The 22,295-nt window shown below is 47.5% G+C and overlaps 1 protein-coding gene across 5 annotated transcripts in view; it reads left to right on the top strand.

Annotated features, from left to right (window-relative positions):
* Positions 1-20,459, top strand: part of Ncaph (non-SMC condensin I complex subunit H) — a 37,809-nt gene extending 17,350 nt beyond the window's left edge. For 4 of the 5 annotated variants that reach the window (XM_046420063.2, XM_046420062.2, XM_046420061.2 and 1 more), the window contains exons 8-18: positions 854-945; positions 1,731-1,936; positions 5,625-5,773; positions 6,364-6,470; positions 7,030-7,152; positions 9,426-9,536; positions 10,077-10,259; positions 14,885-15,001; positions 16,379-16,470; positions 16,801-16,876; positions 20,099-20,459. In XM_046420063.2, coding sequence (XP_046276019.1) covers positions 854-945; positions 1,731-1,936; positions 5,625-5,773; positions 6,364-6,470; positions 7,030-7,152; positions 9,426-9,536; positions 10,077-10,259; positions 14,885-15,001; positions 16,379-16,470; positions 16,801-16,876; positions 20,099-20,158 — 1,316 coding nt within the window. In that variant the 3' untranslated portion in view covers positions 20,159-20,459. The remainder of the gene's footprint in view (positions 1-853; positions 946-1,730; positions 1,937-5,624; positions 5,774-6,363; positions 6,471-7,029; positions 7,153-9,425; positions 9,537-10,076; positions 10,260-14,884; positions 15,002-16,378; positions 16,471-16,800; positions 16,877-20,098) is intronic. The other variant, XM_058571393.1, reaches the window with a different exon arrangement.
* The last annotated feature ends 1,836 nt before the right edge of the window (positions 20,460-22,295 follow it).

The following is a 22,295-nucleotide window of genomic DNA, read 5'->3' as shown; positions in this document are numbered from 1 at the left end:
TTTATTACCAGTCCAGGGGGTCCCAAGGAGAAGAGGGCATTGGAAATCGTTTTCAGATCCTGTGGCAGTCTAAGAACTGACCTGCCCTGTTACGCTGACTTGGCAAGTTTTAACGCCCTTCCCGCTCCCCCCATCCAGGGGTTTCCTGCAGACATAGTGGGGGAGCCGGCTGTGTGCAGGGCAGGCCTTTGCTGGTTTCTATGGGTTGAATGTGGTCGGTCCTCCCTGTTTGGGAAGGGCTTTGCGGCTGGCTCCCCTGTGCTTGTTCTTTCTGTTCTTTGCCTACATTTTACTTAGTTAGTATAACTGCTTTGGACTAACAATCTCTTTTCCTCCTTTATACTCTCAGCTGGGGCTGTGGTGCTCTGGGGTAGGTCATCTGTAACTAGTTTAGTTTGGGACTAAAAATAAGCACCATTACATGATTGTTCATGTACTTGGTGTGTTTTCAAGGGGAAGGGTGGGACTGGGGTTGTGCTCAAAGATAGCGTGCTTGCCTACCATGTGTGAGGCCCTGGGTTCGATCCTCAGCACCACGTAAAAATAAAATTAAGATGTCCACCTATAATTAAAAAATCAGTATTTAAAAAAAAAGAAAAGAGGAAGGGTGTTCGGTTTCTCAACTGAGCTCATTTCATAACCAGACATCTGTGCTTTGGGTTCTCTTCAGCGTTTGACTAACTCCTGGAAGGCAGCGTAGCCTGACCCTGGTCTGGGCATGCACCTGTGCACCTGCTTGCTCCATGGAGTGTGCACCCCCAGAGGCCAGCAGCCAGCCAGCACTGGCACTCCAGCCTCTGCTGGGCAGCAGTGAGGCGACCCCCTCTAATCCTGATCTCGGTGTCCTCCCCAGCGCCTCTGCAGCAGTGTGTGGAAAATGGCCAGCTCTGCCCTTCCCTGGCTGGGTTCCAGTTCACAAAGTGGGACAGCGAGACACATAATGAGGTATGGTCAGCTGTGGGACTTCGAGGGCTCTGGGCGTGTCTCCAGCACTTGTGGTTTCAGTTAGATGGCCCAAGATTAGTTCTGCCCCGTGGGAACCAAAACTGTGGCATCATTTTTATTTAGCCAGGAGTACAGAAAATATTTCCTTTGGCACTTCTCTAGGGAAAAAAATTGGGGTGGGTCAGGGTGGGGCTGAGAACCCCATGGGACCCTGCTGCAGCTGGGTGAATTCTGGGATCCGCTACACGTTCCCTTGCTGCTCCCTGGAGTGGCCGCCCTGCCATTCATGAATGAGCACTCTTTACTTGATGTGCTCTTGAACGTGGTTGTTCTGTGGCCTCTGGGCTCTCAGGCAGCCGTCAACTCGAGGCATTTCCTGCTCTTTGGGGCTGAGTCCCTTGGCACGCAGTTTCCTGAGAAATGGTCATGTGTACAGCTTCCTCTGTGTATTTTTAGCACGGCTGCCTTTAGCCTACTTACTACAACTTCCAAAGTAAATGATCTCCATGGAAAACTGTTTTTCCAAACACGCAGCTGATGGTTGCAGATTCTTGTTTCATGTTTTACAAAATGTGCCCGCAGCAGTACGGCTTTATCCTGCTGCACAGGCTAAACTTCCTCAGTGTTTCTCTCCTGTGAGGACGCTGGCCCCAGGAAGTGGGGTGGGGGCATGCTGGGGAGAAGGCTGGAAATGAGTTTGGGGGTGGGATGTCTCCTTTTCCAGGGGTGAATTTGGGTAGCCAGAGGAATGAGGGGAGCTTGAGAGCCCACTTTTGTCCCTGCAGTCTGTGTCAGCCCTGGTAGACAAGTTTAAGAAGAATGACCAGGTATTTGATGTCAATGCTGAGATGGAGGAGAGTGGCTGCGGGGACTTCCTTGATGGGCCCCTGGAGGACAACTTTGATGCCAACGATGAGCCCGAGCACACCTCAGCTGGGGACCACGAGGAGCTCCGGAGCTGGAAGGAGCCCTGCCAAGTCCAGAGCTGCCAGTAAGGTCACACCTGGCATTGTGTGTTGGCTAAGCCACTTTGGTTACAAAATCGATGTGCAGGAGTTTGTAAGGATTGGAACGGACAGTGCCCCCTGGCTCTGGGAGCTACTGCCTTGTGTCTGTCGTCACCACCTACATTTTGGGAGCAGATGGGGCACTTCCTTTCTCGTTGCACCTAGGCCAGCTTTTGGCCATGTCACTGTGGATCAGTGACAGGTAGAAGCAGGTATATGTGTTGCTTATGGAAAAAGGCACGCAGAGAGGGATGGGTAGTCACCTTCCAGGTAGGCGACTGGCTGGGCAAGGGAAGGACAGAATAAATACAGCCGTGCCCGTGTGCGAGGGCAGAGGCGAGGAGGAGAGTTGTTGGTAATTTGGATTTGTGATTACCTGAGTAAGCATCCTAAGATAAGCCTGTCACGGCGGAGGGCTGTTGGAGGTCCCAGAAGAGCCTGGAGAGACCCCAGGATTAGTGGGAATGGTCCCTCTACTAATTCCTGTGCCTGCAACCACATCTTGCCAGCCTGGGGTTGGGGACAGCCAGGTGGAGTATTTGGATGACACCTCAGGGTCCTTCAGTGTGATTCTCTCCGGGGCAAGCATCCCTTTGGGAGCTCTGCTTGCCTGACTGAAGGGTGAGATTTTCCTTGAGTTTGGTTTGTCAATCACAAATAGTTATATTGATAATGTCTCTCAGAACCTGAGTAGAAGTCTGGGGGCTCAACATGTGGCACCTTGAGGCAGAACCACCATCTCCGTCTGTTAGCCTGCTCTTCTGAATTGTGGGGTTGACTCGGCTGAGGCTTGCACTGTTCCTACCCTGTCTTCCCCAAAGTGAGAAGTGATCCACAGGTCAGTGGGATGAGCTCTCAATGTCATTGTCATATGTCAGAGAAAAGCTGTCTCGCTTTCTGAACAGTGAGGTGACATCTGAGGGCCTGAGGGTGATGGGGGCTGCCTGACTCCACTTGGTTTTGGAAGGTGTTTCCTGCTGTATTTGGAACAGCTCTGTTTCTCACATGGTGTCAACAGCACCTTAGACTGTCCTGCTGAGTGAATGGGGGCAGGAGGCTGTAGCTCTGGTCTGGGTTTTTTCTGTCCTTCAGTCCCCTCCCCTCGGCATGAGGCTGGCCTTTCCCAGGAGCTCATCAGTGTTTGACTGGACTAAATCTGGGCCTGCCATGGAGAGCTGTGTCACGTGGCAACGTCATTGCCTTCTGGGGCTTTTTACTTCTTATCCATAAAATGAAGGGCTGGGACTGGGTGATAATAGTCATATTGGGCATGCCAGTGCCTCACGTGCGTTATTTCATACCATTTATACGATAAATAAAGTGAAGTCCTTCTCAGCCCTGTCACTAGGTCCTGCTGTGCCCATGTTACAGATGAGGACACAGACTCTGAGGTGACATAATGGGGTGGAGCTGGTCACCAGCCGTGCATTTGTCCCATCCTGCTGTACACAGTGAGCTCCGGGTGGCAGGCTCCACTGCAGACCACCTGACAGGGAATCACTGCATCAGACACCTCTCCAGGTGACTCTTTTGCACTCAGGGTGCTGCAGTGTGCCCGGAGGTCTTCAAAGGCCTCCAGTTCGAGCGGCGGGGGCGGGGCTGAATGGTAAACACCTTGTCAGGTGGGATGCCCATGGGTGGCGTGGGTGGCAATAGCTGTGCCCGGAGTCAGAAGCAGAGGTTTCTGCACAGCCACTGCCGAGAACTCACCTGTGAAAGCACTGATGCCTGTGAGCAGCTCGGTGACCCCTCCTTCTGCACAGTGGGGCTGCGTGCTCTCCAGCTGGCCCCTTTAGGGCAGTGTGCTTGTAGAATGTGTCGACAGTGGCCGCAGACCTAGCCGGTGCTGATCCAGAGCGCGCGTACTGTGTGTGGAAGAGTGAGGCACAGCCAGGCTGGCCCGTGCGCTCCTTCCCAGTGGGAGGAGCCCTTCAGCCTGCTGCTGGTAGGACCGACCAGGGCTGCAGGGAAGGAGACCCAGATGTTGGAGGAGGAGCCAGAAGAGAGTCTTCCTGGAGGGGCTGGAGAAGTTCAGAGGGGCAGGCCTTGAGAAATGGGCAGACCATGGGCTTGGTGGTCAATTGCTGCATGATGAGACCGGGCAGCAGGATGAAGGAATTTTTGAGTGAGTGAGCTCAGGGAACCCTCGGGTCTCTGTGCAGCCGTGGTCCAGACTCTCTGGAAGGGAGCCAAGCTCCCCATAACCTTTGTCTGTAAATATCCAACACCAAAACTAGCAGCAGAATGTCCAGGAGATGCTCCTGAAGCACTTTCTGCCTAGAGTTGATCACATAGCACATTCGTTACTTGATGGCATAAGTGAGGCAGCAGGTTTGTGCAGCACAAACTTATAACTAGACACACTAGACATGTAATTTTTTTAATTTAATTTTTTTTTGGGGGGGTACTAGGACCTGAACCCAGGGCACTTTACCATTGAGCCATATCTGATTAACCCTGTCCCCCCTTTTAATATTTATTTTTTAGTTGTAGTTGGACAAAATACCTTTATTTCACATTTTATTTTTACGTGGTGGTAAGGATCAAACCCACGGTCTCGCATATGTGAGGCGAGTGCTCTACTGCTGAGCCACAACCGCAGCCCTCCCTGGCCCTTTTAAATTATTGATTTTTGAGGTAGGGGCTCACTAAGTTGCTTAGGGTCTTGCTAAATTGCTGAGGCTATGCTTGAACTTGCAATCCTCCTGCCTCAGCCTCCCACATCTCTGGGATTACAGGTATGGCCACTGCACCCAGCAAGTTTATTTTAATTTTTTAAATTAAGTTTTAAATACGTGATAAATATGTGAATACAGTTTTCTATATTTTTTAAAGATTGTTAATATAAGGCTAATGTCCACTTAAAGCTTTTATTCACGTACTCTTCAGGGCTTATTTTAAAAGAGAATGGTTCGATACTAGTGTAAAGCCAGGTCTGAAGCCTCCTGGCTGCCTTTACTGTTAGAGGGCACTGCGGCAGCACTGAATGCTTCCCGGCCCTACGGAGCCCTGAGAAAGCTCTCTCACATATTTAGTCCTCTTCCAAAGGTGAAAAACCAAACCAACCCACACTGCCATGTTGGCAGGACACATAGACCCACCCCATACAGCCAAGAGTAAAGCTGTGTGAACTAACAGGTTATGAAGGGGGTCGCCAAAGCTTTTGTGGGGCTAAAAGTAAATTGGAATAACATTTCTTTCACTGTGAGTAGGAGCACAGCAGTGTCTCCTGAACGCTGGTTAATGGTGAAGAATTAACAAACACTGGTCATCTTGCACGGCAGGAAGCCTTGTGTGTGCAAAGACCCCAAGGCAGGTTCAGCTGGCAGATCGGCTCCCTGCTCTGGCATTATGCCAGCTGCATTGTCGTGTATAGAAACTTGATTTCTCTGTACTTCTGTGTGATGGTCTCTCAAAGGAGTAGGTTAGCATTTATGAAACTCTTATATAGATACAAATATTAAAAATATGTATATATTATCAAAGTAAGAGAAGCAGAAGCGCTTGAAATAAAACTAAGGGATTGTTAATGATGAAGTGTTTATATTGGACTTAGCCCTAGAAACGCTCATTTGCAGAAAAGTGTGTCTCCAAGGACCTGCTTTGTATGTAAATACAGCATTGTACTGCATGTACTTTTGTTGTGCAAATAGGATTTCATGTGCATTACAGGGAAGAAATGATTTCCCTTGGGGACGGAGACATCCAGACCATGTGCCCTCTTCTCTCCATGAAACCTGGAGAATATTCCTATTTTAGTCCCCGGACCATGAAGATGTGGGCTGGCCCAGATCACTGGCGCTTTAGACCTCGACACAAACGTGCGTACTCCTAGGTGGAACTTCAAGACAAGATGCAGAGTAGATGGCAGCCGCTCAGCACTAGCCAAGGAAAGGAAATGTCAAGCACTGTCTTCATTGCCTCCCAACGAGCTGTAGAAATGCACAGAGGAGCCAGCCTCCTGGTTGCAGGCAGCTGGCCTGGCCTGGGATGAAGGGTTCACAGAAAGGGCTGGAGGGAGAGGAGGTGGCTTATGGCCAATTCCTGCACGAGGAACTGGGACTCCATGGGGAGAGTGATTACCATGTCAGGAAAGCTGGGCTTGGGATGTCACTCTGTCTGCTAGTGTTGGCATGACTGCACATAGCAGAATAACCACCAGGCCCTGTGCAGCCCTCAAAGCGCCTGCCAGCCTTCTGTGTTTGGCCTTGTGGATTGGAAGGAACTTAGCATACATTTTGGATGTGTTAACCAAAACACAAATTCTAAGTTTAGGATAGAAATGAGCTGTGTGAGTGAGTATTCTGACTGCAGTTGCAATGTCATTTGCAGATGCCATAAGGCTATCTATAGAGTTTGTAAGATGAAATGATTTGGCCACAGGTGACATTGACATCTGTGTTTTCTATAGAAGATGCTGTTTCCCAATCAGAGAACAAGAAGAGGAATTCAAAGAAAGATTTTGAAATGGACTTTGATGATGATATTGATTTTGATGTATACTTTCGAAAAACAAAGGTTTGTGCTGGATTTGCTGGCGTTGTGTTTTCTTAAATTATTATTTGCACTCCTCTTTCTGTTTTTGATGTGATTTTGAAAACTTATTATAAATTTAACTGTTAAATAGTTTCATTCTTCTTTGTTCCTTGAAGGGACTGTTGAGAAATAGACCCAAACTCAGTGGCAGAAAGAATTGAGTTTAGAGTAAAGAGAATAATGTCTATCAAAAACCACTCTTTATACAGAACCAGGGGCTCTGTGATGGTAGATTAATGCTGCCCAGCCCTTCCTAAGCTCCTTTCAAGAAAACCAAAAAGAAACTGGTGTGGTAGTGCACGCCTATAATCCCAGCAATTCCAGAGGCTGAGACAGGAGGATGGCAAGTTCCAGGCCAGCCTCAGCAACTTAGTAAGACCTTGTCTCAAAATGAAAAAAGGGCTGGAGATGTAGTTCAAGGGTAAAAGCATCCCTGGATTCAATCCCCAGTGCCAAAAACCCAAACAAACCAATCACAAAGATATTTGACTGTTATTAAAAATGCCTAAAAACAAGATTTATATATTTTTTAAATTAATAGGCTGCGACTGTTCTGACCAAGTCCACTTTGGAGAACCAGAACTGGAGAGCCACCACTCTTCCTACAGATTTCCACTACAAGATCGACACGCTGGTCCAGCTGCACCTCAAACCAGGCTTAAGGGTAAGACCACCGTCAGCAGCCTGCAGCCACGGTCAGCATCAAGCCTCCTGAGGGCCCTCAGTGGCCAGTGATGGCTGGGGCAGTTGGCAGTGCCTCAGAGACGGGTGGGTGAGGGGCCTGTGAGGGAGATGCACACCAAAGTCTGGAGATGCCTGCTTAGCTCGAGCGCAGAACAGCGCGTGGGGCGAGCAATGGGGAGTTGTGGCAGGGTTCAGAAATTCTTGTTTCTCGATGCTCTCGTGCTCTTGTTGGAGTTCGGATCTACCCTGCAGGTACTCTGTGCAGTCCACGTTGCCTTGCTCATGGTCCAGGTGTAGCAGCACAGCCATGATGCCACCTGGGGCCACATCCCTAGGAAGTTCCCTGGGGCTACACATTCTGCCCTGACTGTTCCCAGCACCTCTGGACCACCTGGGTTGTGCTTGGCTTTCTCTCCACATTATTTACCTATGGCTTTTCTCACGGTGCTAGTGACAAATGCATGCCCTTGTGGTCAGGGGAACCCAGCAGTGGCCATGTGAAGCTTCATTTCATTTGCCCCTCTGCCCACCTGCATTCCTAATTGTCCTTCTCTAGTGATGTCAGTAGTAGGAGCAGTTTCCTCTCTTTCTTTTGCCTGTTTCTCTACAACCTCAGTGTTACGTATACATGTACGTGTATTTCCCTGAATCCACTGATGTCTCACATTCTGCTTTTATAGACCAGCCATGATGTATTTTTCTTTCTGGTCACTATTGTCCACTCAGCAGAAATGTTCTTACACACACAGAAAGGAGCAGAGTGGTGACAGTGGGGAGGCTGGGGGCGGGGGTCAGCATGCCTCAGGTCCCAGAAGCAACTGGGGTTGAGGTTCAGCAAGGCCCCGTGGACGAGAGGGGATTGAGGCTGAGCCAAGGTGGGTGCAGTACAGGTCCACCACTGGACGGGACCTCGTGAAGGAACTGGCCATAAGCCACCTCCTCTCCCTCCAGACCTTTTTGTGAAACCTTTTGATAATGGACTAGGCGAGATTTGCTTAAGAAGAAGCATCTAGCTCTTTCCCTGACTGCATCCACTTCCCTGACTGACTCCACTCAGTGGGAAGAGTGGAGAAGAGTGAAGAAGGAAGTCACCATGCTTGAGGACTGTTTGCTGTTTTGTTTTTCTCCATAATTGTTCCTTATAGAGGAAAGAGCCTGTTCCTGCCCATCCTCAGGAATCTATTCCCTGGTGCACAGAGCGACAGGCGATGAAGATCTCCCCTCTTCCCAGCAGAGCCCCCCAGGAAAAGGACTCTTAAGCCCTGGAAGCTTGGCAGGGACAGGCCAGCTGTGCCCAAAGGGAGGTGTTCCAAGTGGAGAAGGACGTAGCAGTTGTGTCATGTGAGGGACAGTGCAAGAAAGTGGGCGTTTCTTAACTCAGTAAATATTTTGTCATTTAATATAATTTTTGGATTGTATAGCAAAAACACTTGAGTTTTTGTGGATGTTTTCAAAGTATAGAATTATACTAAAATATTCAGTGTGCTTTTGTAAACTGAACACACCTCCCCCAGCATTTTTCTCACCTGAGAGACATATATCCCAGCTGAAAACCACTGGTGTAAAGACCAGTGGTTGGGAAGGCTGTAGTCCACTGGTATTTCCAATAAAGGAGGCCCCGTTCTGTGAAGCTCCGGAAGGCTGAGCAAGATCCTGTGGATGCAGTCAGGGAAAGAGCTAGATGCTTCTCGCTGTTGCTGTCTAGGGAGCAGGGTTGCCCTCCGGGGTGGGTCAGGCTGCCTGTGAATTGTGATCATATGTTTTCTCTCAGAATTATTCTTTTTTTTTTTTTTTTTTTTTTAATTTGTTCAACTTAGTTGTATATGACACAGAATACATTTCACTTCATTGTACATAAATGGAGTGCGGCATTTAAGTTCTCAGGTTGTGCACGGTGTAGATGCACCATTCATGCAGCCATACCAGGATTATTCTTTCGGAAATCTGTAGGCAGCGTTTCCAACTTTTGTTTTTAGTGAAGAACCTTTTTTTTTTTTTTTTAATAAAATTGTGCAGAAGACATAATTGCAGACCAGAAATGGAGTTCCTCCGATTGGATTGGAGGCCCTGTGCCCCAGGCTGGCTGTGGCAGTTGAGAGTTGCTGGACTAGGGGACCTGTCAGGGCCCTTCTAGCTCTAGAACCGGGGAATTATAGGAGATGGAGCATGGGATGCAAACTTTATTTCTCCAACCTGGTACATTAGCTGCCTTTCTAGGACTTGATTTTGAATTTGTTCTTTTTTTAATTTTAGTTACTAAAGATGGCCCCAGGCCAGAAGGCAGAGACTGAGCATTATGAAGAAATTGAAGACTATGATTACAACAACCCTAATGACACCTCCAACTTTTGTCCTGGACTACAGGTAAAGGTGGGGACAGCTCTGTCCTTGCTTCTAAGTGGAGGGTGCTTTCTTCCCATCTCATCACCCGCCACTGTTGTTTGTTTTTTGTTTTGGGCGTTGCTGTGGGGATGAGATCCAGGGGCTCGTCCATGCTAGGTGGTCCCTCTGCCCCTGAGCTACTCCCTGTCCCCCTCCCTATGTTATATTGGTGAGGGTTACAGATCATGCCTTCAGCGTTCCAGGGTGCTTTCTGTAAAATGAGGTCCTATGTTGGCTGGATGCTACAGGGGCACCGCCGCCATGTGATATTGAACTCTTGCTCTGGGGGTCTTAGGCTGATAAGAGACATGTCCCTAGCAGGCTCTGGGGGTCTTAGGCTGATAAGAGACATGTCCCTAGCAGGGTTTGTGTGAAACAGGAAGGAGCTAGAGGTCTGTCCTGACGTGACCTGCTTCACCACTTCTCGACTAGTTCTTGCCTCCCTCATGAGGAATCTGTTTCAGGGCTGTTTCTATGCCCCAGACATTTCCCCTAAACTTGAAGAGCTTTTTCCTTGTCCAGGCTGCTGACAGTGATTACGAAGAGTCAGATGACTTATGTTCAGGAGACGTTGGGACCTTTGACCACACATCCGATCCCTGCCACACACCTAAGACATCACAAGAAAACGAAGACGCTTCTGAAGGCCATGAAGCAGATATCACAACGTATGGGGAGTCCAACCTGGTGGCTGAGCCTCAGAAGGTGAGGCGAAGCAGTTGAGAAGTACATTGTATGTCTGAAATCTACTTAATTTGCTGCTGCTGCTGCTTTTTTTTTAAGTTGTACATGGACATAATACCTTATTTTATTTTTGGTTTTTTTTGGTGGTGCTGGAGATTGAACCCAGGGCCTTGTGCATGCAAGGCAAACACTCTACCAACTGAGCTGTATCCCCACCATCTTTTTTATATATATATATGTTGTAGATGAACACAATACTTTTATTTATTTTTTTAATGGTGCTGAGGATCGAACCCAGTGCTCTACCACTGAGCAACACCCCCATCCCCTAATTTGCTTCTTTACGTGAATCACATCAGCCTGAGCTTGATTTTTTTTTTTTTTCCCCCATTTTCATTTACAACCTGTGACTCTCTGAATAACAGAGTCTTTAAGGTCCTAAGGAGTAAGCTGGTGCCAAATAGGTTTCTCCAACGTTCTTTTCTCTAAAATCCTTTTCTTTAATTGATTTCTAATATTTATTTCCTTTTACTTTGTTGTTGTTTGTGTCTGTGGTACTGGGGTGGGACCCGGGGCCAATGCCCTGCCATTGAGCCATGCCCCAGTTTCTCAAGTCTAGTAAGCTGATCACCCAGTGGAGCATGTGAGTGAAGGCTGCAGACTGCACATGCAGGGGGATAGTTGTGTGGACCCTAAAGTCTTGTCACCTCTTGTCACATTAAATTAAATCACCCCATGCTGTGCTCTTATCTGGGGGGGGGGCGCTGGCTTGTGCATCTGTTAATTCCTGACCCACGTGTCTCTGAACTGGAATTACAGGTTAGTGGTAATGTAGATTAGTCTTTTTTAATTTTTTTAATGCTTTGAGATTGACTGTTTTTATTTTTTGGCGGGGATAGGTATCTGGGATTGAACTCAGGGGCACTTGGCCACTGGGCCACATCTTCAGCCCTACTTTTTATTTTATTTAGAGATAGGTTCTCACTGAGTTGCTTAGCACCTTGCCTTGCTGAGGCTGGCTTTGAACTTGTGATCCTCCTGCCTCAGCTTCCTGAGCCACTGGGATTATAGGCGTGCCCCACTGCACCCTGCTCTTTTTTTTCTTTTTCTATCAGAGCCGTATAGTTACACATAGTGTTGGGTTCATCCCTACAAAATTATATGTGCATGATAATGGATTTTAATTCGTGATCCTTCCCTTTTCCTTCCCCCAATGTAGATTAGCCTTTTGTTTATTTGTTTTTCTTTTATTGGGGTAAAATTGAAGAACAATAAATGCACATATTTAAAGTATGCAGTTTGATCAGTTTTGACATGTATATAACCAATATAATCAATATAAAAAGCATTTCCATTATTTTTTTAAAATTTGAAATCATGTGGACTGTTTCTTGCATGATTTATTACATTAAAAATCAATCACTTTAGGATCTATAGTACCCCACTCCCACATGTCAACTATTTCAAAATTAAATGGCACACTTATATATATATCTAAGAGGTCAAGGAAGAAAACGTAAGAAAAGTCAATAAAAAGTGCTTTGAAGTAAGTGATAATTAAGGCTTAAAATATAAGTATTTCTGGGATGAAACGGTACTCAGATGAACATTTGTAATTTAAAGTACTTGTATAAAAAGCTAGAATAACAGTCAAATTATTTTCAAATTATGTAATAGAAAGGAAAAAATAAGAATAGGAACTGGGGCTGAAACTCAGTGGCAGAGTGCTTGCCCAGCACATGTGAGGCACTGGGTTCCATCCTCAGCACCACATAGAAATAAATGAGTAAAACTAAATATTTAAAAAGAATAGGAACAGAAATATAAGGAAAAGAGAAGAAATAATACAGCTAAAATTTGATAAAAATCAAACAAGTCTAATTAAGAAAAAAGCAAAAACATAAAAATTTATACCAACAGAAAGGGAGCTTTCAAAATAACCTATAGATGCTAAAAATATGTTAAGGTAATATTACTATTGCATGCCAGCATATGTGATAGCTTAGGTAACATGGTCTGTGTTAGAGAGGGATCCGTGTGCTGCTGAGAAGAAAGTGTATTTAGTCATTGATGGATGAAATAGTCCACATATCTGTTAAGTCTAAATTATCAATTGTATTTTTTACTTATATAACTTCTTTATTTAGTTTTTGGAGGATCTATCCAGTGGTGACAGAGGCATGTTAAAGTCACCCAGTATTATTGTTTTGTGGTCCATTTGATTCTTGAGATTGAGAAGGGTTTGTGTTTATATGTATGTAGATGCTCCATTGTTTGGGGCATAAATATTTACAATTGTTATGTCTTGTTGATGTATAATTCCCGTAAGCAGTATGAAATGTCCTTCTTTGTCCCCTCTGATTAAATTTGACTTGAAGTCCACTTATCTGATGTGAGGATAGAGACCCTGCCTGTTTACGAAGTCCATGTGAGTGATAGGGTTTTTCCCTTCTTTCACCTTTAGTTTTTGCCTATGAGGTGAGTCTCTTGAAGACAGCATATTGTTGGGTCTTTTTTTTTTTTTCCTAACCCTAACTCTAACAAGGTTATACTCTTTTTTTTTTTTTTTTTTTTAGTTGTAGTTGGACACAATGCCTTTATTTTATTTGCTTATTTTTATGTGGGACTAAGGATTGAACTCAGGGCCTCACACATGCGAGGTGAGTACTCTGCCCCTGAGCCACAGGCCCAGCCCAAGGTTATACTCTTTAAATATTTTTTAGTTGTAAATGGACACAATACATTGTTAGTTTTATGTGGTGGAGAGGATCAAACCCAGTGCCTCACAAGTACCAGGCAAGTGCCCTACAACTGAGCTGCAGCCCCAGTCCTGGATCTTTTTTAATCCAATCTTCCAGTCTGTGTCTTTTGATGGATGAGTTTGGGCCATTAAAATTTAAGGTTATGGGCTGGGGTGGTGGCTCAGCGGTAGAGTGCTCGCCTAGCATGCATGAGGCACTGGGTTCGATCCTCGGCACCACATAAAAACAAACTAATGTATCCACCTAAAAACTAAAGATACATAAATAAATAAATATTTTTTTAAAAATTTAAGGTTATGATTGCAGTATGATTTATATTCCTGGTCATTGGGTTTATTTCTAGTTTTTGTTTTTAATTAGTTTCTCCTGTGGTTGATTGTTTCTTTAGTGTAGTTCTTCCCTTTGCTGGTTTTCACTGTTTTTTTTTTTACTTCATCTTCATGAAATATTTTGTTGAGAATGTTATGTAGTGCAGGCTTCTTAGTTGCAAATTCTTTTGATTTTTGTTTACCATGGAAAGTTTTAGTTCGTCTTTAAATCTGAAGCCTTATTTTGCTGGATATAGAATTCCTAGTTGGCATTCATTTTCTTTCAGAGCTTGGTATATGTTATTCCAGGACCTCCTAGCTTTGAGGGTCTGGGTTGAGAATCAGCTGAGATATGAATTGGTTCCCCTTTGTAAAGGGTTTCCCCCATTGTAGGATTGTACATTTCCTTTGGTTTGTGTCTCCACGTCTTCATCTATCCCCATAAATCTTAAATTTGGTCTTTTCATGTTATCCCATAGTTCTTGGAAGTTCTGTTCATGGTTTCTTAACATCTTCTCTCTGTGGTCAATTCTGTTTTCAAGATTACATATTTTGTCTTCATTGCCTGAGGTTCTGTCTTCCAGTGGTCTAGTCTGTTGGTAATGCTCTCTATTGAATTTTTAATTTGGCTTATGGTTTTCTTCATTTCAAGGATTTCTGCCTTTTTTGTTTTTTGGGGATTTTTTTTTTTTTTCACAATCTTTGCCTTTTTACTGAAGTGATCTTTCTCTTCCTGTATTTTCTCTCTGATTTCATTTCTTATACCATCCTTTACCTTGCGGACCAGTTTAACTCTATACATTGTAAACTCCTTCCCTGACATTTCTTCCACAGTGATGTCAATGGATTTTGTTATTGGAGTATCTTGGTTTGTTTGAGGCGATTTGTTCCCTTGCTTTATCATGTTGTTTATGTGTCTACCCATGTAGATTAGTCTTGATTGAAAAGAATTTGGCTTTGACTTGAGGGACTGGGTCTTACCGTGTCCAAAGAGGACTCTATAACTAGGCAAAACTGGATTCCTGCTTTATTTGAACACCAGACTTGGTGGGGTTTTTTGTTTTTTTTTTGTTTTCTTGGCTGGGGGTGGGTGGGGTGGTACCAGGGATTGAATTCAGGGGCACTCGACCACTGAGCCACATCCCCAGCCCTATTTTGTGTTTTATTTAGAGACAGGGTCTTGCTGAGTTGCTTAGCACCTCGCTTTTGCTGTGGCTGGTTTTGAACTCATGATCCTCCTGTCTCAGCCTCCCGAGCCGCTGGAATTACAGGTGTGCACCACCATGCCTGGCTATCAGACTTATTTTTGCAGTAAACTGATAGTAAATTTGTCCCCCCACATTCCCTGCAGTAGTAGGGATTGAGCCCAGGGGTGCTCTGTCACAGAGCTACACCCTCAGCCCTTTTTATTTTTTGAGATAGAGTTTCACTAAATTGACCAGGTTTGGCCTAGTATTTATTTGCAATCCTGCCTCAGCCTCCCAAGAAACTGGGATTACAGGCGTATTCTACTGTGCCCAGCTTATAAATGTTTTTATCTTCTGCTTAGTTTTACTTTGTCATGTGCTTATTTCAGGTAAATAAAATTGAAATTCATTATGCCAAGACTGCCAAAAAGATGGACATGAAGAAGTTGAAGCAGAACATGTGGCGTTTGCTGACAGAGTTCTCCAGTAAGGAGGCAGACGCAGAGGTAACAGTGCTCCGTGGCTCTCTAGGAGCCCAGCCTATGGGCAGGAGGGCTGACATCTGTGGGCTCCAGGATGCTTGGGAGTGGTCAGTGGTTTCACGGCAGAGATGCACTGAGAGCACAGGGAAGACGTCACACCTGTGAATAAAGTGGACCCACAAAAGACAGTTCAGAGGGCAAGCTGGCCCCTGGGATGTGGCTGTCACATAGCAGCTGTGTAGCCATTGACCAGTGCTGCCAAGATGAGCAAATGAGCATCCATTCACTGCTGGCAGCAATTTAGGTTAAAATGTGACCTTTTGGGAGGATAAATCATAACCATATTTCAGGTGCTATTCAATATTTTGATCTAATACTTTTTTAAGTTGCAGATGGACATAATACCCTTATTTTATTTATTTATTTTTTTTAATGTGGTGCTGAAGATCAAACCCAGTGCCTCACAAATGATAGGCAAGAGCTCTACCACTGAGCCACAGCCCCATCCCTGATCTTATACTTCTGATTTAGGGAATGTATTCTTGGTGGGAAAGTAGTAGAAAAATAATTATGTTGTCAGATTCTGTTTCTCCTTGAGACCAAGTTGAAGCCTTGATTAACTTGGTCCAGGTCAGTTTAACTCTCAGCTAGACTGCTTTCCTCCGCTTCTGGATCTTGCTTGCTCAGGTAATATTCTGAACCCTACGAATTCAGCCTCCTTTTCATACCTTATCCTTGCTGAGAAGTGAAAAATGTATGTAGTTGTGAATATATCCAAAAGTTTCACTGTGTTAGTCAGTTTTTCACCATTGTAACAGATGCCTGAGATGATCAACTTGTGAAGACACAGGTTTTCTTTTGACTCACAGTTTTAGAGGTTCTGTCCATGGTGGGTTGGCCCCATTGCTTTGGGCCATGGTGGCGTATCAGGGCCAGACACATGGTGGAGCAGACCTCTCATTTTGTGGCTGGAATGTGAACAAGAGAAAGAATAGGGCTTAGGATTCCAGTGTCCTTCAAAGGCATGTCCTAAAGTCCTGAAGGTCTCCCACTAGCCCCGCTCTGAAAGTCTCCACCATCTCCAGTAGACTGAACCTGGGAATATTAACATTTTGACCTTGGGTGAACATTAAGATCCAAACTATGGCTGGGCACGGTGGTGCACACCTGTAATCCCAGCAACTTGGGAGGCTGAGGCAGGAGGATCTTCAAGGCAGCCTGGGCAACTTAGAGAGACCCTGTCTCAAAATGAGAAATAAAAAGGGCTGGGGATGTGGCTCAGCGATAGAGTATGAGTTCTTGGACTCCATACCCCACTGTATCACAAAAATTTAAAAAAAAAAAAAAAAGAAAGTGAGCCAGCCTTCAACGCCTGATCTCTAAATATGCTTCTTCTGTCAGGCAAACCATAGTGAAACCAGAAAGGAAGAGGCCTTAGTAGAAGTGGCTAACAAGAAGATGCTGAGCGGGCTCACAAGGGACCTGCAGAAAAGGTGTGTGCTGGCAAACTTGGGGGTCCACAGGGGCTGAGTGCTTGGTGGAGCAGTTTGTGGAAGGCCCTCCGCTCACAGCCTGCCGTGGGTGTTTCTCCATAGCAGCTGCTGCGTCTGCTCCACATTGGAAACCAACATTAAAAGCCCCTTCTCCTTGCCAGTGGCTGGAGTGCGACAGAAGATATTTTATTTCCAAATACAAAACTAGAAAACCTGCTTCTACGATGCAGTTGACATGTTTCTGGGTCTCGGTAGTGTTGTCATCGTATCTGTCTGTCGTTCCTACCCACGGAGAGCAGGGACCAACTAAACACTGCCCCTCTTTTCCAGCCTGCCTCCCCTCATGGCCCAGAACCTCTCTATACCTCTGGCCTTTGCCTGCCTCCTGCACTTAGCCAATGAGAAGGTAGGTCACCCGGCGCAGTACGGAGAGCCTGAGTGTGCTGTTTCTGTGACGCGGAGGCGGGGTGGGGGGCTTCTCATGAGCTCTCCCATGAGCAACGGTTGGGGATCCTGATTACACCGCACCTTCAATTCAGAGGATTAACCAGACACCTGAATCCACACAAAAGACCATCGGATTTGACCTGCAGTGGAAACAGTGCTGAGGCACAAATGGGGAAGTCTCGTGATGAAATCAGACCAGTCCCTGTCCCTGGGAACATGAACGCTTTGTCCTTCACTGGGCGTTAAACACTTCAAAAGCCAGCCCCTCTCAAAACCAGAGTCAGGACATGTGGAAGACATAGCAGGAACACGGTGATAGTGACAAGAAGCCACCACAGGAAGGGGCAAACATGGGGGAATGGCCAGGAGAGTGGAGCCGAGAACAGTGAGGAGGCCTGGGAAGGAGCTCTCTGTCATGAGCAGGGGGTTCTCAGGTGCCCCTGGCTCAGCGTGGCAGGCTCCTGGTTGTGCCACACTGGCTGCAGCTAGACAGCTGGGGAGTCGAGAGCAGAGGGTGCCATCTTCTCAAGCCCACAGCTTGGGCACTGCTGGACCCTTGGCATCCTGGTCCCCTGCCAGCTGGTCCACACCCATGAATTTTGGCATGGCCAGGGCTATAGGCTGGGCCATGGCATGTGGGGTGACACCACTCCTGGGCTGGGGTGCCACAGGTGTCCTCATGTCCCACCACCTCAGCCTCTAAACCTCCTTTAGGATAGTGCCCTGCCCAAGGGAGTGGTGGACCCTGGAGGGTGATGCTGGTCAGAACACTGAAGTGTGATTGGGAGGGGCCGTTAGAGTTTAGTGGAATGACAGCACAAGTGGGGTGTAGAGGAGGCACCCAAGCTATCCTGCATGCCAACATGTGACCTTGGCCTCGTGAAATGAGCCTCAAGGATTGGCTCCGAGCCCAGGCCGGACAGAGCTCCCCTTTAGGGTCAGGGTGCCTGGTAGTGCAGCTGCCCCCACCCCAGGTGCACCGCCACTGGGAATCTGGGCCTGTTTTTCTCTTGCCCATTCCTAAGCTCACGACCTCACTGAAGAGGACACTATCCACTGACAGAGCTAGTTGTGGTTTCAAGTGGGGAACCGGAAAAGCTCAGGAGAGCCTGAGCTAGATCTGAGCCCTGCTTGTCTCCAGGGCTGACCAGCAGCGCTGCCTGATGCTCCATAGCCACTGAGCTGGGTGCAGGGTACACACCCATGAATGATCTTAGAGACTTGGGAGGCTGAAGTGGGTGGATCTTCAAGGCCAGGCTAGGCAACTTGGTGAGACCCTGACTCAAACCACAGAAAGGGCTGGGGATGTAGCTCAGTGGTAGAACACCCCTGGGTTCAGTCTCCCACACTTCAGAAACAAAACAAAACTGAGGCCTGAACTGAAGAACCCAGCTTAGCTCCCAAGAGGGACTGGTGATGCACCCAGCCCCTGTGGATGGCCATCACCCGGGGAGCATTGAACTCCCATGGCTGCTGGGTGGGAATACAGCAGATGGCGACTGGTTCTGTGGAGAGGTGCTGTGTCCTCTTCAGAAGCCTGTGAAGGGAAGGGTGGCAGTCACACTGGACCTGCCCCAGATTGTGGGAGGTGCTCTGGGAAGTTCTCCTTGTGGTCCTGATACATTCTGAGCTATCTAATGTCAGATGGATGCTTGTGAAGTAAACAACAGATACATAGTTACCATTTCCCTAGTAAGAAATCTGCATGTGGCTCTGAGGAGGATTCCCCATCTGAGGGCAGCAAGCCACTTGTCTGACATTGAAAAGCATCATGGCTGGGCTGGGCTGGTCAGGCGGGGCTAGAGTCTCATCCTGCCTGTCTCTTTGGAGGGAAGCACCTGCAGATCTACTGGATGTGTCCTTCCAGCACCCAGGATCCTAGAGCAGAGGGTGCCTCCCAGGCCCAGAAACCCTTCTGAGTCCCATTGAAAAGCTTAGCAGCCTCCAGTCCCCACTGCTCAGGAGGCTGAGGGGGGAGGCTAGCTTGAGCTCAGGAGTTTGAGGCCAATTGGGCAACATAGTGAGACTCCATCTCAAAAACACAAGAGTGTTACTGATTTCACCCAATTGCCCCAGTCCAAGGATCAGTCCTAGGCTGAGCGTCTGCCCAGAAATCTGCCCTTCCCTGGAGAGCAGCTTTACGCGGGCAGCACTTCTGACTGGGTCGCTGCGGCCCCCACTGCTCTGCCCCCAGCTCTGCTCCCTCCCCAGGCTTTGTGCAGTGTGCTGTGGCCAAGTCTCCAGGGCCCCAGTGCGCTCAGCATTTGAAATTTGGCTGTGACCTGAGGCTCTTGCTGGGGCCTGGCTTTGGACTTTTGAGACTAAGTTTGTAACATTGGCGGTGACATTTACGACGGTAGTCTGTAGGGTCTGTGATAACTCAGAGCTTAGAGATACCAGAGGAACATTCTCAAAACCCTTCACAGCAGAAAGGCTTTTCACCTTGGCTGTTCTCTAGCCTTTCTGCCTCTGGACTCTTCATCCACCACCCTGGTAAAGCCTCCCCTCAGACACACAGTGTGGTGGGGCTCGGGGTGCGGGGATGGACTGGGCCCTCTGCCTCCAGGGCTGGCTGGTGGGCTTAACCTGAGTGACTTGCAGATGCTGAGCTGAGATCCTGCAAGGTGTGATCTAAGCTCCGCATCTTAGTGCACAGGGGCAGGGATGTTAGTGACATTAGGGAGGAAAGGCTTTGGACAGTTATTTAGGCCTGAGGGAAAAGCTATCTGGGATGCAGGTGAGAGAAGGTAGGTGATGGGTGGGAGGAGAGTTGGGGTGGCCTGTGCAGACGGGAGCAGGATGGCTGCCACGACTGAGGCAGAGACGGATTATGCGGCAGTGGGTGCTGGAGGAGGTGCAGGTGGCATGTCATGTATCCTGGTGGCCTCCCTTCTGCTTCCCTCGGCTCCTTCAAGGTGCGTAGCCCAGATCATGGGCCCTTTGCAGTGATGGTGTTGCAGGAACCAGAGCCAGAGAAGGCTGGCTTTCTGCTTTATCCCCTGCAGGTGGTAAGGACCAAGAACCAACTTGATCATGCAAGTTACACTTGCCGTGGTTTAATTGTCCTCTGAATGTGGGACAGACCTTGTTCTTTGTAATCACTATCTTGTCACTGCAATTAGAATTTATTTCATGATTCTTTATTCTCAGTATACCAACATCTGGCTTGATCTTCCCTCAGAACCTGAAGCTAGAAGGAACAGAGGATCTTTCTGATGTTCTTGTGAGGCAAGGAGACTAAGTGCCCTGTGGAAGTGGCAGCTGGAGGCCCATCAACCCCTCGGTGGCCAGGACATCTCCACTCCAGTGGAGGAAGATGCCAGGGTTTGTACCAAGCTGGAGCCAAATCTGCTCTTTATGTCCGTGTGTAGTTTTAGTCTCCTAAATTGGTCTGTGATCTTCCACACTTTACTCTTGTATAAAATTATTTTTCAGTAGGCACTCAATGTTGTCCCTGAAGAGCTGCCTAATCTGTGTACATAGAACACATCAGATATACACTTATAAATGTATATACGATGTTTAAAAATAAAATCATTCTCGCAAAATGTGCCCTAGATATTTGACATCAGCATGAGACCTGGCATTACCCACAGGGGATGCTCCCGGTGGTCCAGCCACCCACATTTTGGTGTGAGGCAGGAGCGCTGAAGGACAGGCCAGGTGGCCTGGAGGAAAGATGAGGTTGATGTTTAAAATCATGACTCTACTAAAAGATGGTGGCAGTGGTTGATGACAGCTGGGTGCCCACTGACCCCTTCTGTGGACCCCTCACTTGGCTTCTCTGCATCCCTGTGGGAAAGAGACTGTCATCATCCGGGTGTACCCAGGAGGAACAGGGAACACAGGGGCGGCCCGCTACCTGTCAGAGCTTGGCCTCCACTGGAGTGTGGCTGCAGAGTCCTCGTTCCTGGGCTCGTGCTCAGCTGTGGATGAAGATCAGTGCCAGAGTTGAGCGCCCAGCTTCCCCAGAGTCCACGTGCCCACCAATGCAAAATTTCTTCCCCTACTCTTAGGGACTTCTTTTGCAATTTGGAACAAGACTGGTATTGATCCCAGTAACCTCGACCGGGTCAGGCCCAGGTATGCCCCAGTACCCGTCACCACTCACTAGCAGAGCCTAGATCTCGGACTCCAGGCCAGGAGCGATGGAGTGTGTAACTGGCGATTATTCCTGATAATAGCTTGCTCCTCTGCCAAAGCCACATCACAGTCCCCTTGCCTCAGGAATGTGCTATCCAGATCGTATTTGAGCTCTTGCCCACTCAGCTCCACTGAGTTGGCTAGGGGCTTGGGAACGTGCTACATAGAAAAGGCCACCGTGCCATGGGGGCAAAGACCCACTGGACCTGTGGGGTTGGGGACTCCAGCACATTGCCCTGCCAGGTGAGTCTTGAACTGCTCACTTGCTTTGTAATTCTGGGAGTAGAACTAATGTCCTCCCCCGCCACACACACCCTCAGAGTGGCTGCTGGGCTGGGCCTGAGCTGCCTGTGTCTGTCTGTCTGTCTGTCTGTCTGTCTGTCTCTCTCTCCCTCTCCCTCTCTCTCTCCCCCCTCCCTCTCTTCCTCCCCCTCCCTCTCTCCCCCCTCCCTCTCTCTCCCCCCTCCCTCTCTCTCCCCCCTCCCTCTCTTCCTCCCTCTCTCTCTCCCCTGCCCCACTGCCAGCTTCTTTCATGACTCCCCTTTCTTTTCCCTCCACCTGCTTCTCCCAAGCTTCCCTCATTTACATGCTTGCTGCGTCCATTACAGTGAGTCTGGCCCCATATAACAGGAAACCCAAGTAAGTGGGCACTGAGGTCTGAATGTGTCTGCTCCAGAAACCACGTCCTTGAAACCTGGCCCAGAGCAGCAGTGTTAGGTGTGCACTGTGCAAGTGCACAGCTCAGGAAGTGGCGCCCCTGGTGACCGGGATTGTTGCCCTTATAGAAGAGACCCAGAAGTTCGCCAGAAGGTGGGAACACAGCAAGAAGGTGCATCTGGGGCTCAGTGGCAGAGTGCTTGCCTAGCATGTGTGAGGCACTGGGTTCAATTCTCAGCATAAAAATAAATGAATAAAATAAAAGTCCATCAACATTTTAAAAATATTTTAAAAAAAAAGAAGAAGGTGCCATCTGTGAACCAGGAAACAGACTGCCAGCCAGCGAATTTGCTGGTGCCTCCATAATAGACTTCCAGCCTCCACAACTGCGAGCCTTAAGTTTCTACTATTCTTCTAGTATAGCGGCCTGAACACACCAAGACAAGCTCACATGGCAAAATCTTCATTTCAGTTACTAGAGTTTTTTTTTTTTTTTTTTTTTTGAGAATTTTAATGTTTATTTTTTAATTATCAGCAGACACAACATCTTTCTTTCTACGTGGTGCTGAGGATCGAAC

Source organism: Marmota monax, unplaced genomic scaffold, assembly GCF_021218885.2.
Source record: "Marmota monax isolate L192 unplaced genomic scaffold, Marmota_monax_Labrador192_F-V1.1 WCK01_AAM20220418_F8-fsc00178, whole genome shotgun sequence".
Taxonomy (NCBI): domain Eukaryota; kingdom Metazoa; phylum Chordata; class Mammalia; order Rodentia; family Sciuridae; genus Marmota; species Marmota monax.
This window is presented reverse-complemented; position numbering and strand designations above follow the sequence as displayed.